General features: G+C 38.9%; 2 protein-coding genes across 5 annotated transcripts in view; one reads left to right on the plus strand and one right to left on the minus strand.

Moving 5' to 3' along the window:
* Window positions 1–14371, minus strand: part of TMCC1 (transmembrane and coiled-coil domain family 1) — a 105754-nt gene that overhangs the window by 87517 nt on the left and 3866 nt on the right. For 2 of the 4 annotated variants that reach the window (XM_048957445.1, XM_048957448.1), the window contains exon 1: window positions 11597–11942. The exons of 1 other annotated variant lie outside the window; for it this stretch is intronic. The gene's annotated coding sequence lies outside the window, so the exon portion shown is untranslated. Of the gene's footprint in view, window positions 1–6117; window positions 6231–11596; window positions 11943–14371 lie in introns of those variants that run through there. One more of the 4 variants, XM_048957443.1, reaches the window with a different exon arrangement.
* TRH (thyrotropin releasing hormone) lies at window positions 4702–9678 on the plus strand. Its single transcript, XM_048957464.1, has 3 exons — window positions 4702–5105; window positions 6062–6272; window positions 7476–9678. The coding sequence occupies exons 2-3, from the start codon at window positions 6077–6079 to the stop codon at window positions 8060–8062; spliced, it is 783 nt and encodes a 260-aa protein (XP_048813421.1). The 5' UTR covers window positions 4702–5105; window positions 6062–6076; the 3' UTR covers window positions 8063–9678.

Raw genomic sequence — 14371 nt, forward strand, 5'->3', positions numbered from 1 at the left:
TAAGCCAGTATGCAGGATTAATGTCACAGTGATTTGGTTTTGATTCCTCATGAAACTATAAAACGATTTAGCTGATATAAGCAACACGATATTTATAGTCCTTTCAGCAAAAGGTTTAATGCTAGGCAGGATACTTCCCCTTCCCTCCAATATAACAGCCTTCCCTTGCCTTTATAGATTCCAATTGGTGAGTGGAGCTCTGTGCATTCCATGTGGAATTTACTCAGTAATTCTATTAAAAGCTTCCCTTCCCAGAAATTAATGTTCTCATCTCACTCACTACTCATTCATTACTTAAAACAGAATACCTAACCTCTGCCTATATTAAGTTTCCTCAAGGGATTTCATATTTATTTCAAGGAATTCAGGAGACTAAGCTTCAACACTTCTGTGTTTGCAGAACTACAAAAATCTTAGTCTTAAAGTTAGTACAAAGCTTTGCCATTTTTTTAATTTTTGAAAAGGAGAATCATTTGAAAATATCAGAGCCTTCAAAGGAGGCCCTTTACTTCCATTCCTCACCATTTTCAGGTCGCACTTCAAATGACATTTAGGATGAGCCAGTAAAGTTTCTAATGATATCAGCAGTTTTCTAGGCCTGTTCAGTCGACTAGCTTTAACTAAGAGCTCCCTCAAAAAAGACCTTTGATCTAGTACCACCAATGCCTGCAGTTAAGCAACAGCACCAGCACCAAGATCGGGACCCAATACTGGAGGAAATAGAGTCCACAGTAGAAGAGTTGCCTTCATTTCCCCTCCTAGATTTTATCTTCCCAAGTACTGTAATAAACAGAAGAAGTATTATTAATCTTCATTGCTTGTGTTTTTTGATAACCTACAACAAAGCCATCTGGGATGTGACACTCTCTGCTGTCGACTATCACAAAGCTCATCTAGTTGTATACAAAGGAGCACATTTACACCAGTGCTGGCTCTGACAAGACTGGGCTGCATTTCTGAAATTTATAAGGGCTGCTCTGAAAATAATGCCTCCTGTTTTATTACGTTGGCCCATGTCATCAGAGGCAGACGGTGGTGGTGCAGCAGAATTTGGGCAGCACAGGGTCAGTCTGACAGAGCAGAGCCTGACATGGAAGTGCGTTTGAAGCAAAGGTGTGGAATTGAGTTCCTGCATGTGGAAAAGACAACACCCACTGCTATTCATTGACATTGAACACGTATGGAGACCAAGCAGTGGATGTGAGCACAGTGAGGGGTGGGAGCTTCATTTCAGTATTGGCAACAGTGGGTCACCTCTACTGGTGCAGATTTTTACAAGCGTGGTGTGCAGGCTCTGGTTCATAGTAGGTGAAAATGCACAGCTAATGGTGGTGATTATGTTGGAAAATAGTGTGTTGTAGCCAGCAATGTGCTCCATCCAATGGTGTTTTTGTGCTCTTTGTAGCTGTTGTACTTCCCACAGAAATAATCACACAATCACAGAAACACCAAGGTTGGAAAAGACCTACAAGATCATCCAGTCCAACCATCCACCTATCATGAACAGTTCTCACTAAACCATATCCCTCAACACAACATCCAAACCTTCCTTGAATAAATAGGTTGCTCCAGAAGTAGTACCTCCTATGTAGTTCCCGCATCATTAAATCTACTGAAAAATCTACCTAGGCCCATTAACTTAGCAAACACATTTAGAAGAGTATGCAGCTACACCTCTATGGAAAAAAGCACTTCAGCATTCTGATGTTATACAAACCAAGATGAAGTGATCTCATGACTGTCACAAAAATGCAGTATGTCGTCCACCTGCCAAGCAGACTACTCACATACTCAGTGCATTTTAGAAGGATCACACAGGAAGAGAGATGTTCACCTGTTCACAATACCCACCCTCTCAAATGTTCTCCCTGATTAGTTCAATTCAGGGAACAAATTGGGAGGAGTGATCTAAAGAAGCTGCACATCGACATTCCCTGAGAAAACAAAAGAGCTGATTTGCTTCTGATTTCTGTTAGCAATCAAATAACTCTCATTTTCTCATTAATAAGAAGAGGTTTAACAGAACAGTATGGACTATGAACAACTCCAACTATGGAGTTGTTCTTCCTTCACACACTTCTTGCCTTGGGGTAGCAACAGAGAATAAACTCTACATGACAGATGCTAGCCACAGTGTTTAAATTTGTTCAAATCTTTTACGCTAAAAAGAATTGAGAAAATGTGATTAAATGAATAAAAAACTGTAACAAAGTGAGATTAAGGTACTACTCAGAATTTCAGAATTAGTGAAGCCTTCAAACAATGTCCACATTAATTTATAGCTCAGTACATTCATTTTTTAAGCCCAGGTGTGGTTCCATAAGAATTCTTAGGGAGTTATTACATCCAGAAATGCAAAGCATCTAGGGTGAAGTGAATGCAATTCTTTATTGCACTCACTTCAGGAGGTTCACTGTGATACAACAGCAGTTCTGAAATCTATGGCATTAGCATTTGACTATATTGTAGGATACTGTAATGGAGAACAAGTCCTGACAGCTGGCCCAGAGAAATTCAGGAGTCAGTTAGGTTTTTTTGGTGGATAGAGAGAAAGCAAACAAGGGTCAGGTGGCAGACTGGACAATGACTACACAGTCTCGTGCATCAGAGCATCCGCTGCATGTGCATTAAAAGACTCAGTAAGAGGTTTTTGCAACAAGCAGCTCCTGCTATATCCAACCTGGAGCTACATATGCAAACCTACATACTGTCCAGATTGCTTTCAGACTGGAGAACAGCATAAGAATTATTTCCAGCTCATATTTAGAGATTGTGAGGATTTTCAAATTGTGTCAGATCAAGACTTACTAATTCGTACTCAAAGTTTCCAAGCATAAACCTTAGCTATCCTACCATTTCCTAGTGGCCAAGAAATTCAATAAATCAACTGATGTATCACAAGTAGAATCTGACTCATTCACTCAGCGTGAAGATGAAACACATTCATATAGGAGATATTTTTAAATATCAGATTCTTAGCTTTCCTTGAGTTAATTTGCTTATATGATTTTGTATATATGAAAGTGTGTCAGCTGTGTAAACTTCTCTTTTTCCCATCTATCTTTTTTAAGAGCCACACTTCAAAGTTCAAGAGGATTTTTTTAAACTCAACTCAGCATATAGATCCTTTAAACTCAGGGAAAAAAATTCTAAGGCTAGCCCTAGTCAAAGTAAAGGAAAAGCACAGCTGCCTTCAGTGGACTCCACTAGGCATTCGGTTAGGACAAATCAGGGGCTAAGACAGCTATTGGCTGGTTAAATGTGCAAATCTGGTATTAATTAAGATATTTAAAGTACTTTCCAGTATTCTTTAGATTCCTGGAAAGTCCGAACTCACTGCCTAAAATTAAAAAAAAAAAAAACAACACAGGAATTGTCCTCACAGGAATCTTTGCTTTGAATTAAGGACTATCAGTTGTCCAGTCATTGCCTACTGACCAGCTCACATGCTCTGCACATGAGGCGTGGGATGTCTCAAGTTCCCACAGAAATCCAAACAAGAAGGAAAATATATTCCATTTTTAGTATAACTGTTAAAAATACAGTGCAAATCTCCAGCGTCAGTGCAAATCTGGAACAAGTACACTGACAGCCATGACTATACTCAAAATACAAGTTTAATTGATATTAGAAAAAATTCATTTATATACAATTTCTGACACTTTTTCTCTAAGATATTAAGACAAAATTCAAGAGAAGGCATTCTCATGGAAGAAGGCTGAAGTAACAGCTTCCCCTGAAGCCACCCCAAAGAAACCCAAAGAACTGAAAACAAGGCTCTTATTGCGTATTTTCTGTTCCATCACTTTAAGTTGAATGGGGTAAGGGGAAAAAGTTCTGCAAGATGATCACTTTCTGTTAAATTCATGTCAGTAATGAGTTACTTTGCAAACAACAACTAACTTCATTCCTTTTTAATCTTATTATGGGGTCTTACCATTGTCTGTACAGATGCAAAGTGGTGCCTTTCTTCGCCTATGCTCAGCATTTGTTACCAAACCATAGCTGGAATAGTGAAATTGCTACAAACCTGCAGCCAAAGAAAGATATCACTATGGAGATTTTCACTCCTTTTATGCATTACAGAAGATGCCATGAACAAGTTTGCTCTGCAAGCCAGCAAGAGCCCACAAGTGAGATGAATCCTGCATTACTTCTGTATATGAGCAATCTTTATTTCCTAAGTTTTATTCCCAAGTATTGTCACCAGCAAGGATGTGATGTTCCCAAGGAACCACTAGCCCTGTACCTGCATCTCCAGCACGTTTTTAGCAGTACTGTGTAGAAGAATATCCTAAAAAGACAGGTTAGAGAAGGAGTCTGATTTCCCATTACAGCATAATACTTTTTGAAACACATCAGCAACATAGCTATGCTTTAATATCCACTGCTACATACTCCATATTCTAGTGGGCTGCTTACAGAAATCTACGCCAAGAAAAAAGTAATTGTAAGATAGAAACTGTTCAGTTCCTTTCAGAATAAGAATCCATAGTATAAACTTATTTAAAGATAATCCATTATATTTTTCATTTTATTCTTTAGCTTGATAAACCATCTCTTTGCATTTACTCTGTAGTGCTCATGTTATAGAAGATACCTAAGCTTCTTCCCATAAAGCAAAAAAAAAAAAAAGCAAAAAAAAAAAGAAAAAGAGAAAGAAAAAAAGAAAAAAAGCTTCCCTTTCTCTATGCTAGTTTACATAAAACCCAACACAATCTCCTTAGAGAATGGAAAAGCAGTAAGTTCTGTGAGTCCACTACGGATATAAGAAGGTCAGCAAATAATCAGTTTTAAAGCGCATGGAAAACACAGATCCCTGATATCAATGAAAAAAGAAAACACAAGAAAAGAAAGAAAAAAAAACAGCAACACACATCAACTACATCAAACACATCAACCACATTACCTCACAGCTATTTGCATAAGGGTCCAGAGGCAGTACAGTATAAGTACAGAGACACAAGCTATCCAAAGAGAACTTAGCAACGGTTCTATTGGATACTGCCTGCTTCTGTAGCAGAAGAGGAGCAACTTTGAGGCTCAGATGTGCAAACAGCTTTAAAGGCAGACGCATCCAGCAGAAGTCTAAAACTACAAACCAGGTAATCAAATAATTTTCTTTTTAGCTGATTCTAACTTTCTTTCTAAAGATTGCTCTGAGACAAATAGCCTATGCAATAATCTCAGGGCTGTAATCGCCTGTTTTAAAAATGCACAGAACTTCACAACACTGTGCATTTAAGTTCTTTATGCTTTATGTCAAGCTAAATGATTTGTATGGTAATATTAAAGATACATTCCATTCTGTTGAAGGAACCCCACTTACTGGGAAATAAATCAGTGGTAAGTGCCTTAGAAATTCCAGCGTTTAGCTAGAAGAAATAGACAAACACTTGTTATCTAGGCAAACAGTAATAGAGAATCTGATGATTATTATGTGTCTGAAAAATGTGTGATGGTTTCCCAATGAAATAAATCTCCGTAGCTACACAGCACAGCTATCTTCTTAAGCAGAAGAAGATATATATATCTACAAGCAGCTGCTTCAAATGCATAGAAAGAAATATTTAAAAACTAACAGGCTAGTGAGACCAGGCTTTATCTGAAGGCAGAATGGAAGTGCTGTAAATCACAACATCATTTTAAAAAGAACCCATCGCAAAGGAATTGCCTGGTGGGCATTGCTAGTGCAAGTACACATCTGTGCACCTCATGCATGGCAACAGTTAATACAGTGTTTAAGAGGGAAATTATTTTTGCCTCTTTACAAAAGAAAAAACAAAATCTCTGGCTTTCAAATAATCTGTACAACATGAAGTTAGATGTTTGAAGTGTTAATTTATACATATAAGAAAAAAATGAACAAGTGCCTGGTTCCAATTATGAGGAATTTACATATTCTTGGAAGAATATAACAGAAAACAGGAGGGATCTTCATAAGACACTTCAGTCTACGTATCAGTGACAAATTTCTTTTTCAGTGTCTGGAATCATGGCCATTATTTCTAGATTTATTTAACTCCATCCTCCTCTCCCACTGTTCTCTCTCCCATGGAAGTTTCAGGAAATCAGAATGCCATCTATCCAGCTGCCAGTGCTACTCCTTTGCCTGACCTTGTCTGGTGTTTGCCTCAACGGCAAGCAGTCCCCTCCAGAAGTAAGTGAAAAAATGGGAAGAAGTTCCCTGGATGACATCCTGCAGAGATCTAGGAGCCACATGCTTCCATCTGTTGTCAAGAAAGTTGAGAAGAAAGAAGAGATGAATAAAGGTATATATAACATTGGGGACATCCCTATAGAAATATTGGTGTGCTCCTTGGCTGAGATTATTAGTCAGTGTATTTATTTCACAGACTCTAATTGCGTATATTCATTACTCTAACAAAGAGAAGGAAATGGGCACACAGTCTGTTGTAATACACTGACACAGTTCTCAAAAGAGGCTTTCTTCTCTAAGATCTCCCAGCTTAAGCAGTACCACAGCATTACTAAGTAATCTGCTGTATGGAAAAAAAAAAAAAAAAAAGAAAAAAAAAAAAAAAAAAGGTAGAAGCCAGCCACGATATCTGCCTATCTGGCAACCTTTTTTGTAGAGAAACCCTAAAAGGACTCATGGAAGACATTCCCCACTTTTAGACCTTGTACCTAATGAGGTAGGAGTGCTCCCATTCACCTATTGCCTCAACCTTCAAGCCTCCACACTCCAACAAAGATGGGCTTTACTATGGCTGGGAATGTAGAGGCAGCATTAGTGTCACCTGATAGCTTGCAGATGCTCTTTTCTCACCAGTCACAGCACTGGAAGCAAATCAGGCTCAGTGGCAAGCAGCAGCACACAGGGGCTTGCCACCAAAGAGGAGCACAGAGACCTTGAAGAGTGGGAAGAGGAGCTGGCCTCAAGTGGCCTTGGAAAGAGACTTCCTGCCTCTTCACATGAATGCTGAGAATTTGTGACATCAAACTAAGATCTGAAATATTAAGCAGAGCTTAAGAATAAGAAAGAGATACCAATAGAGTTAGGATAGTTGGAAATACTGACTTCGCATTCAAATGTACACACTCCTGCTTCTACTCTTACCTCAGCCCCACCTTTTCTCCATCTCATGACAATGTCTAGCTTTTCCTGTGTACCCAGCTACTGCAGCTGATCTCTGCCAGCTGCCCTGTATCTTCAGCTCACCTCGTTTCAAATCAACACACCAAACTTTGTTATTGCATGCATTCCCACTTTTTTGCAGCTAGTTCCTAACACATCAATCCATCCTTGGTAAAAATGTGTCAGAATTGTTTTGACAGAGGCCCTGCGGATTGATCAAATTCAAGACCACTGTTAACAATGTAATTAAATGCGTATAACGAACAGCAGACTATGATCTGTACTCCACAGACCTTAGTACTCCACAGACTCACACTTCAAGTTCTTTAGTGAGGATTTATAGGGGTTAATTAACATTATTCTTCTCCTTGGACAGAATTAAATGTGCCTCTACCACAACGGCTTTCCAAAAGACAACATCCTGGAAAAAGATACATAAGCGACCTAGAGAAGAGACAGCATCCTGGAAAAAGAAATGCTGAAGAAGAGGCATCTTTTGGAGACATTCAGAAGAGACAGAATTTAGGGAAAACAGAAGTAGAAGGCTACCTTGCCAACTACCTGGAGCTGAAAAAGCGACAGCATCCTGGCAGAAGGTCACTGTGGGACCAGTCCACTGACATCTCTAGTTCACAGCTAACTTACTTAAATGAGTTATCCAGGAGGCAGCATCCAGGCAGAAGATATCTGATGTATAAGCACCAGCATCCTAGCAAGAGAAGCTGGAATGATGAGCTAGACCTAGATGATCAAAACTGGGAGAAACACCAGCACTTTGGAAAAAGGGACAGGGATTCTGACAGCCCAGATCATGCAGGTCCCTGTGATCTTCAGCAGTCTGCCATTTGTAACAAAGGCAGCTTGTTACTTGACTTAGCAGAAAAATTTAGTAAAGAGAGGTTAGAAGAAAAACGTCAGCACCCAGGAAGGAGGTCAGCACGGGAGAACAAAACAGAGGAATGAGAAAGTAATTCTTTATCATTTGAATATGGTGAAGTAAAATGACAGAACAAAAAAAAATGTTTATTCCCTTCTGGCTTCCTGCTGCTGACCTCCAAACCTATCTTTCAGTGAGTGAGTGTCCTCATCTAAACCAGTGGTTTTGTCACACACCTCAAGTAAAGGAACTGGGAAGCACTCAGCTGAATAGAATAGGTGAGTAGTGTGCTTTCACCTCCCTCACTCTGTGAAATTAAGAATAGTCAGTTCCTTTATGGGCCTAGAGCCTAGAATATTCATGTTACCTGTGAACTACAACAGGCTCTTTAATATTCGTTCTGATGTTACTATACTAATTACATCATTTCCTTTCGTGTCAGTGAAATCAGTACATGATTGGGAAAAAAAAAAAGGAACATATGCAAATGATTTCAAAATGAAACTGAAAGGCTTTTCAATTCTAAATCATACGTTAATGAGACCTCATGCATTACAATCTATCCAAACAATAAGAACTGAACAGATAAGGAGACTGCTCCAACTGCAACAGATAAGATGACTGGCTTCATACTTTGACTTGGAACTGAAAATTTCATGAAGGAAGCTGCAGAGTACAAAGGGTTATTGCATCCCAGAATAACTCAATCTCCCAGTTGTGAAGTTGGCTGTGTACACCTCACCTTAGAGCCTCCATCCTGATGTGTTAACATTTCAGTCATTCTCCTTGAAATAGGTCTTCTCTTTAGATATGTAAAATGGAAACAAAAAGAAAATCCTTTCTTCTGTCAGGATTTCTGAGCTCTTCCCTCTCAAAGGAATGCTTTCCCTTCTGTGATGAGACTCACAAAAGTGTTTATTTGATATAAATGATTCAATAAACATAAAAAGTAAACTCTGCGTCCTTACTGGTTGTGCAAAGCATACTGTAGTAGAGAGAAAAAAACAATCCAAGCTAAGTCAAAATAAATAAATGAACACTAGGAGATACTTTTCTAGGTAGAAGCTTCTTGCATGCTGGTCAGCCCTTGTTTATTTGTAAGACTGGTTTGCTAGCAAACAAATATATTCCCTTTTAAAATCCACTACCTGTATGACACACAGGAACAGACAGCGGGGTTAAACCCATAGACATTTTGTCACCCAGTTCATAAGGAACTTCAGATGTTTGAGTCTGGTCTTGGCAGTGGTTAGAAGCAGACTTGTTTTGAACAAAAGAAGAAAGCTCAACTGATCTATGCTGCTCAAACCTTCTGAGTTCCATGACCTTTTGCAACTTAGTTATACAGCAAGTCATGCTAGCATGTAAATCACTGAAGAGGAAAACGAGAATTCAGTGTGATTGATTGTGATTGATTACTACGCGCACACATACATGTCTCTTAGAATTGTATAAGCAATCATTTATCTGAAATTAAAATACCTCTATATGTATTTGCATGGTCTGCAAACACCAGTCTTCTGTGTTTTGTTCAAGGTCTCCGTTTTATAAAGATGTCATTACGTGAGGTACGTACCTCATGCACTGTACTAGCAGTAGAGAGAACAAAAATTACAACTCCCATTTCCTGTTCACAAGCCTAAACATAAGATCTACTGATTTTTGCAACTAATGCATATTTACTGTGAATTGAGAGTTATTCACATTACTTTCCTGTACACTTGAATAGGTTACACCATATTTCACTAGAATGTTATTTTTTAAAGAACGAGCATGTTCTCTACTCACAGTGATCTCTCTCAATATCGTCAAAGCATGTGAAGTACCTCCAATGTTCCTTCTAAAACTGACTGCTTCCTCACTCTGTCTCAGAGCACTTCCTCAGCTACAGAAATCAGTGATGCCAGTGGGCTTAGCTACCTTGAAGAATAATTAACCACATCAGCAAGCTTGACTGAAGTTAAATGCTCCCAGGCCGATCAATGCCCAGCATGGTCTATCGAACAATCTGTAACTCCAGAGATAATACAGCGTTTGATATATGACAACTGGCAGACCTCTTCGTTGACAGGGGCTTTCTGATTAATGAACGCAGAACAAATCCTCAGAGGGGTGAGATGGGAGCACACTGTACTGCCTGAGTTTCTTTAGCATATTTTCACTGTAAGGTGCCTTTTAAAATGTTCAGGTTTCATTTCAAAAGGGAAAAAAAGATTCATCTAAAGAATACCATTTCATATAAGATTTCCTGCAAGGAATGAATGCTTCTTAAATATCAAGAAAACTTGGTAGTACTACACAATACCACCAATACTTGCTAAAATATATCTATAAAATAAGGGGGAAAAAACAGGAAAGAAATAATTACCAAGTGAGTAAATGGGCAATAGCAAAAATGCATACCAGTATAAAGATTGTGCTTGCGAGACAAGGATGCTGTGGAATGGCTAAACAAAAGCCAGGGTTGAGGAAGGGGTAGAAGGGGGGGATTGCCTGAGATCAAAGTTGCTATAGTGCAGCTGCAAACAGCTGGTTTGTCCTACTTGGTTTTGCTCATACAATCTGCCATCCTGAGAAAATCACATACAAAATTTATTACCAATAAATCAATCATTTATTAAGAAGTGTGTTCTCCCACTGTGGTTAGTGAAAGCTAGCACAGATTATTTTATGCAAGTCTATTTTTTCCATTAGCTGTACTTTAGGCTCTGAGTGCTTCAGTGCATACAGAACTGCCAGGTTAGGCCAGAGGATCATCATCTGTTCAAAAGCTCTCACCATGACAGTTTTGAAGGAATTGATTTTATTGGTTTAGAGCTTTGGTTTTTTTTTTCTCCCCAAAAGCAAAATCTAAGCTGACAGCAATTTACTGTAAATCAGATTTATCATTACTTCATAGAATCATAATTATTATTACATCTACAATTTTTAAAATCTCCCTTGATTTGGAGCTCGTCTGGCTGGAATAACGTAAGCAGACAGACACTAGGAGAGCTCTGACCTATTTCAACTACTTTCCTGAAGTTTCACTACTGTAACAAAAGATCTTTGGAAAATGACAGAAACACTCCCAGGGATTCCTGGGCATATGTAAATAATTCCCATCCCAGCTATTGAGACACTGAGCAGTTGATTACAAAAGAACAGTAGAAGAGTCTTCAGAATGAGCTTTGTTTTCAAAAGGAGGGGAAAGTTGGAGCAAACAAACTGTGCAATTAACATTTCCTTCTTTTTTAACTGCTCTGACCATTACTGTTCTATTCCCCCCCCCCTACACTTTTGCTAAACTATTGTAATTAGCTCGTGCTGAGTGTTTCCAAGGGAAGGTACCCTTTATTACTACTTTTAATGACTCTTACTTGGAGAAAGTTCAACAACAAACTTAACGCCATAGCTGAAGCAGAGTCACTACTTGAATGGTAACTCAGCTAATGCTAACCTGCCAACTAAAATTTCCAGGTACCTGTCAGGGCACTGCTGTGAATGAAAACTACAAAAAAAGCAGCTGTAGCAATTGAACAGATCAATACAATGGGAAAGGCAGTAACAACAAGGGCAAGACGATGAAAGGACTAGCACAATGGAGAGGTGCTACAAAGGAAGGGAATTAGATTGCTCACCCGCATCAAAGGATTCTAGGATTGAAGTGGAAAGCTTCACCAACGAAGAATCTCCATGCAGAGACCCTTCCCCCGTGGAAGACAGCCCCTACATGAGCTCGGAGAGAGGTGCAGCCAAGCTGTACCCCTTCCTGTCACACCGCTGAATTGTTTTCACCTGTGCTCCCAGGGCTGACCCAGTCCTTTCCCCAGGTGCTCAATCAAAGATTCACGCTGTGAGTCAACAGTTCCCATACAGCAGTCAAGTGGAGAAGCACAGCAAGTACAGCCTGAACACAGATATGACAGAAAAAGATATAGAGGGGAGCATACTTGTTTTTTGGAAATAGATGGACAGTATTCACTCAAGTGCTAAAGCCCCACTTTCAACAAGAAGAGAGTGAAGGCCCCACTCTTACAGGAAGGATTCATTCTTGCAAGGAAGGATTCAGGCTGAACACAGAGGTCTCTGATAAAGATAGATGGAGAAGTTCCTTGAGAACACTGTGCTACCTACAGCTCCCTCACTGAGACAAAGCATGTCAGATACTAATCTCATGTGCTGATCTTAGCCAGAAGGTAACGACAGCTCTGAGTTCACTGCAGCCACTTTCATTTGAGCTGACACTAGTGAGCCAGACAAGAAAGCTGGCACAAGAAGTGCTTGGTGACATGAGTAGCACCTTCCTTTGCTACTCACAGGTAACAAAACATTATGCCTTCCTCATGTTCACATGAAAAGATGGCAATCTGGTCTGAAAAAGGACAAAACTGGAAAACACACAAATACTCCCGCAAAATGGGATGGAGGTAAACCAGGTATCAATTTGTCATATCAGAGGAATTTAGTTTATTGCCATCATTAATGGATATCCTACCTGAATGTAAATGAGTATGACTCAGTACAAACATTTTAATAGATAAAAGATATTATGGAAAATGTGAAATCGTGAGAAGCAAAACAAAGGAAAGTGACCTTCTTTGAATAGGATATCTGAAAGATGATTGTTTTAAAGAAATTTCCACAGAGAAATGTATGCTTCCACCATCAGTTCCCTTTTGACTCTGAAACCACTGCTGATATGTAAGATGCCTGAAGGAACTATTGTTAAAAAAAAAAAAAAAAAAAAAGAGGGGGAGAAGGAGGAAGGCAGAAGAAAAAAAGATGACAAAAAATAGAATCAGACTGCACAAAAAATTCTCAGAGACAAAGCAGCCAAGAAAAAAAAACCAAGCACGCCACTAGGAGAAGCTCTTTGGCAGGTTGTATTGAAGAGGACATCAACAGCAGCCCTGCTGAAGAACCACAAATCATTCATTGTTAAGCAGCCTCTTCCTTTTGTGAAGCAAGCAGGTAGCAGTGAGGAGGTATTCCACTTACTGACTTCAGATGCGCTGCTCAAATGGGAATTGGCTCCTAAACAACTGTGTAGGCAGAACAGAACAGAGGCTGCCCAATATGGGCCTCCTCGAAATCTGAAATGGATCTCAAACATCATCTAGACGTTGTGGTGTACAGATCCTACAGTTACAACATTAAATAAAATGTAAACACGGGAATTCTGATTTTTCTGCTTCTCTTTATAATGTAGCTGCTCTATTTAAAATGGTGCTATTCCACAAAATTCAATACCAGTAGCCCAGAATCTTTTGCTGTGTCAAGGGAAGAGATAAATTTGTATGGACAGCAGGCCTGCCAGTACTGAAGCAGTTAAAAGGCACATCAGGTAAATGGGGCTCAACAGTTAAGTCAGCTGCAGCTCTCACAAATCATCACGCTGTCAATTTTGATTGATGAGTCTGTAAACATAGGAAAATCATAGTTTTGGCATAGAAACATAACTCCTATAATCTCTTTGCAGACTAATTAAACAAGTACTCTTTCTATCAAAGTGTTTACTGTAAGACAAATCGAGTACACTGAATATATGAGGTTCATTAAAATTAACAGAGATTTGCAATCCTTTTATTTCTCTCAAAAAAAAACCAACAACAAAAAAACCTACAACAAAATGTTAGTTTAGACCCATCTAATCAAAACTAACCAACCAAAAAAATTGTTTTCTCATACAAATGAAAATCAAATCATTTTGCATTACTGAAAATATTTTGCACTACCCATTTCAATTTTAGAAGGTTTACTTTTTCTTTTTTTTCCAATTTATCATTAAATTACAAAATTGAATTTAGGCCAATTTCAAAACAGAACTTCCATTTAGATTGAGTAGCTGTTTAGTTCAGGGAATGCTTGGGAAGACGATTTTGTTTTTCTACTCTTTGCTTCTGCCTCAAAGGCTGTATTGAACTCAACATCATAAATTTTCAGATCGGGTAAACTTTTTTTGTGTGTCAGTGAGTAAACCATATTTATGCAAAAATGCTTCACTACATTTCTTGAGAAGCAGACAGGCATTATAAAGAATTACCCCTGGTCTACATTTACTTCTCTTATGCTGTGATCAGATTCCATTATTTTACATTCCAGTTCCACTGAAGTTATTACAAGAAGTCAAAGAACATAAGAGAACCCAACTGACATGTATTTCTAACGGGACTGCTCCACGGCTATAGGGCTGACACTTTCCATCTTTTCACTCTCCTCTTGGGTATTAGTAGCAATGGCCAAGTCAGCACCAGACCACGTCCCAACATTCACCACTGTAGGTATTACAACAGCTCATTTATGCCAACACAAACCAAGGTTATTCCCTACCGCTTTCTTGACGATATACAAACCCAAATTTTGCTTTGGGAATGGATACCACTCACCACATCACTACATCTGTTGTGCTAACT

The sequence above is a fragment of the Lagopus muta genome, chromosome 11 (genome assembly GCF_023343835.1).
Source record: "Lagopus muta isolate bLagMut1 chromosome 11, bLagMut1 primary, whole genome shotgun sequence".
In the NCBI taxonomy this organism is placed as follows: domain Eukaryota; kingdom Metazoa; phylum Chordata; class Aves; order Galliformes; family Phasianidae; genus Lagopus; species Lagopus muta.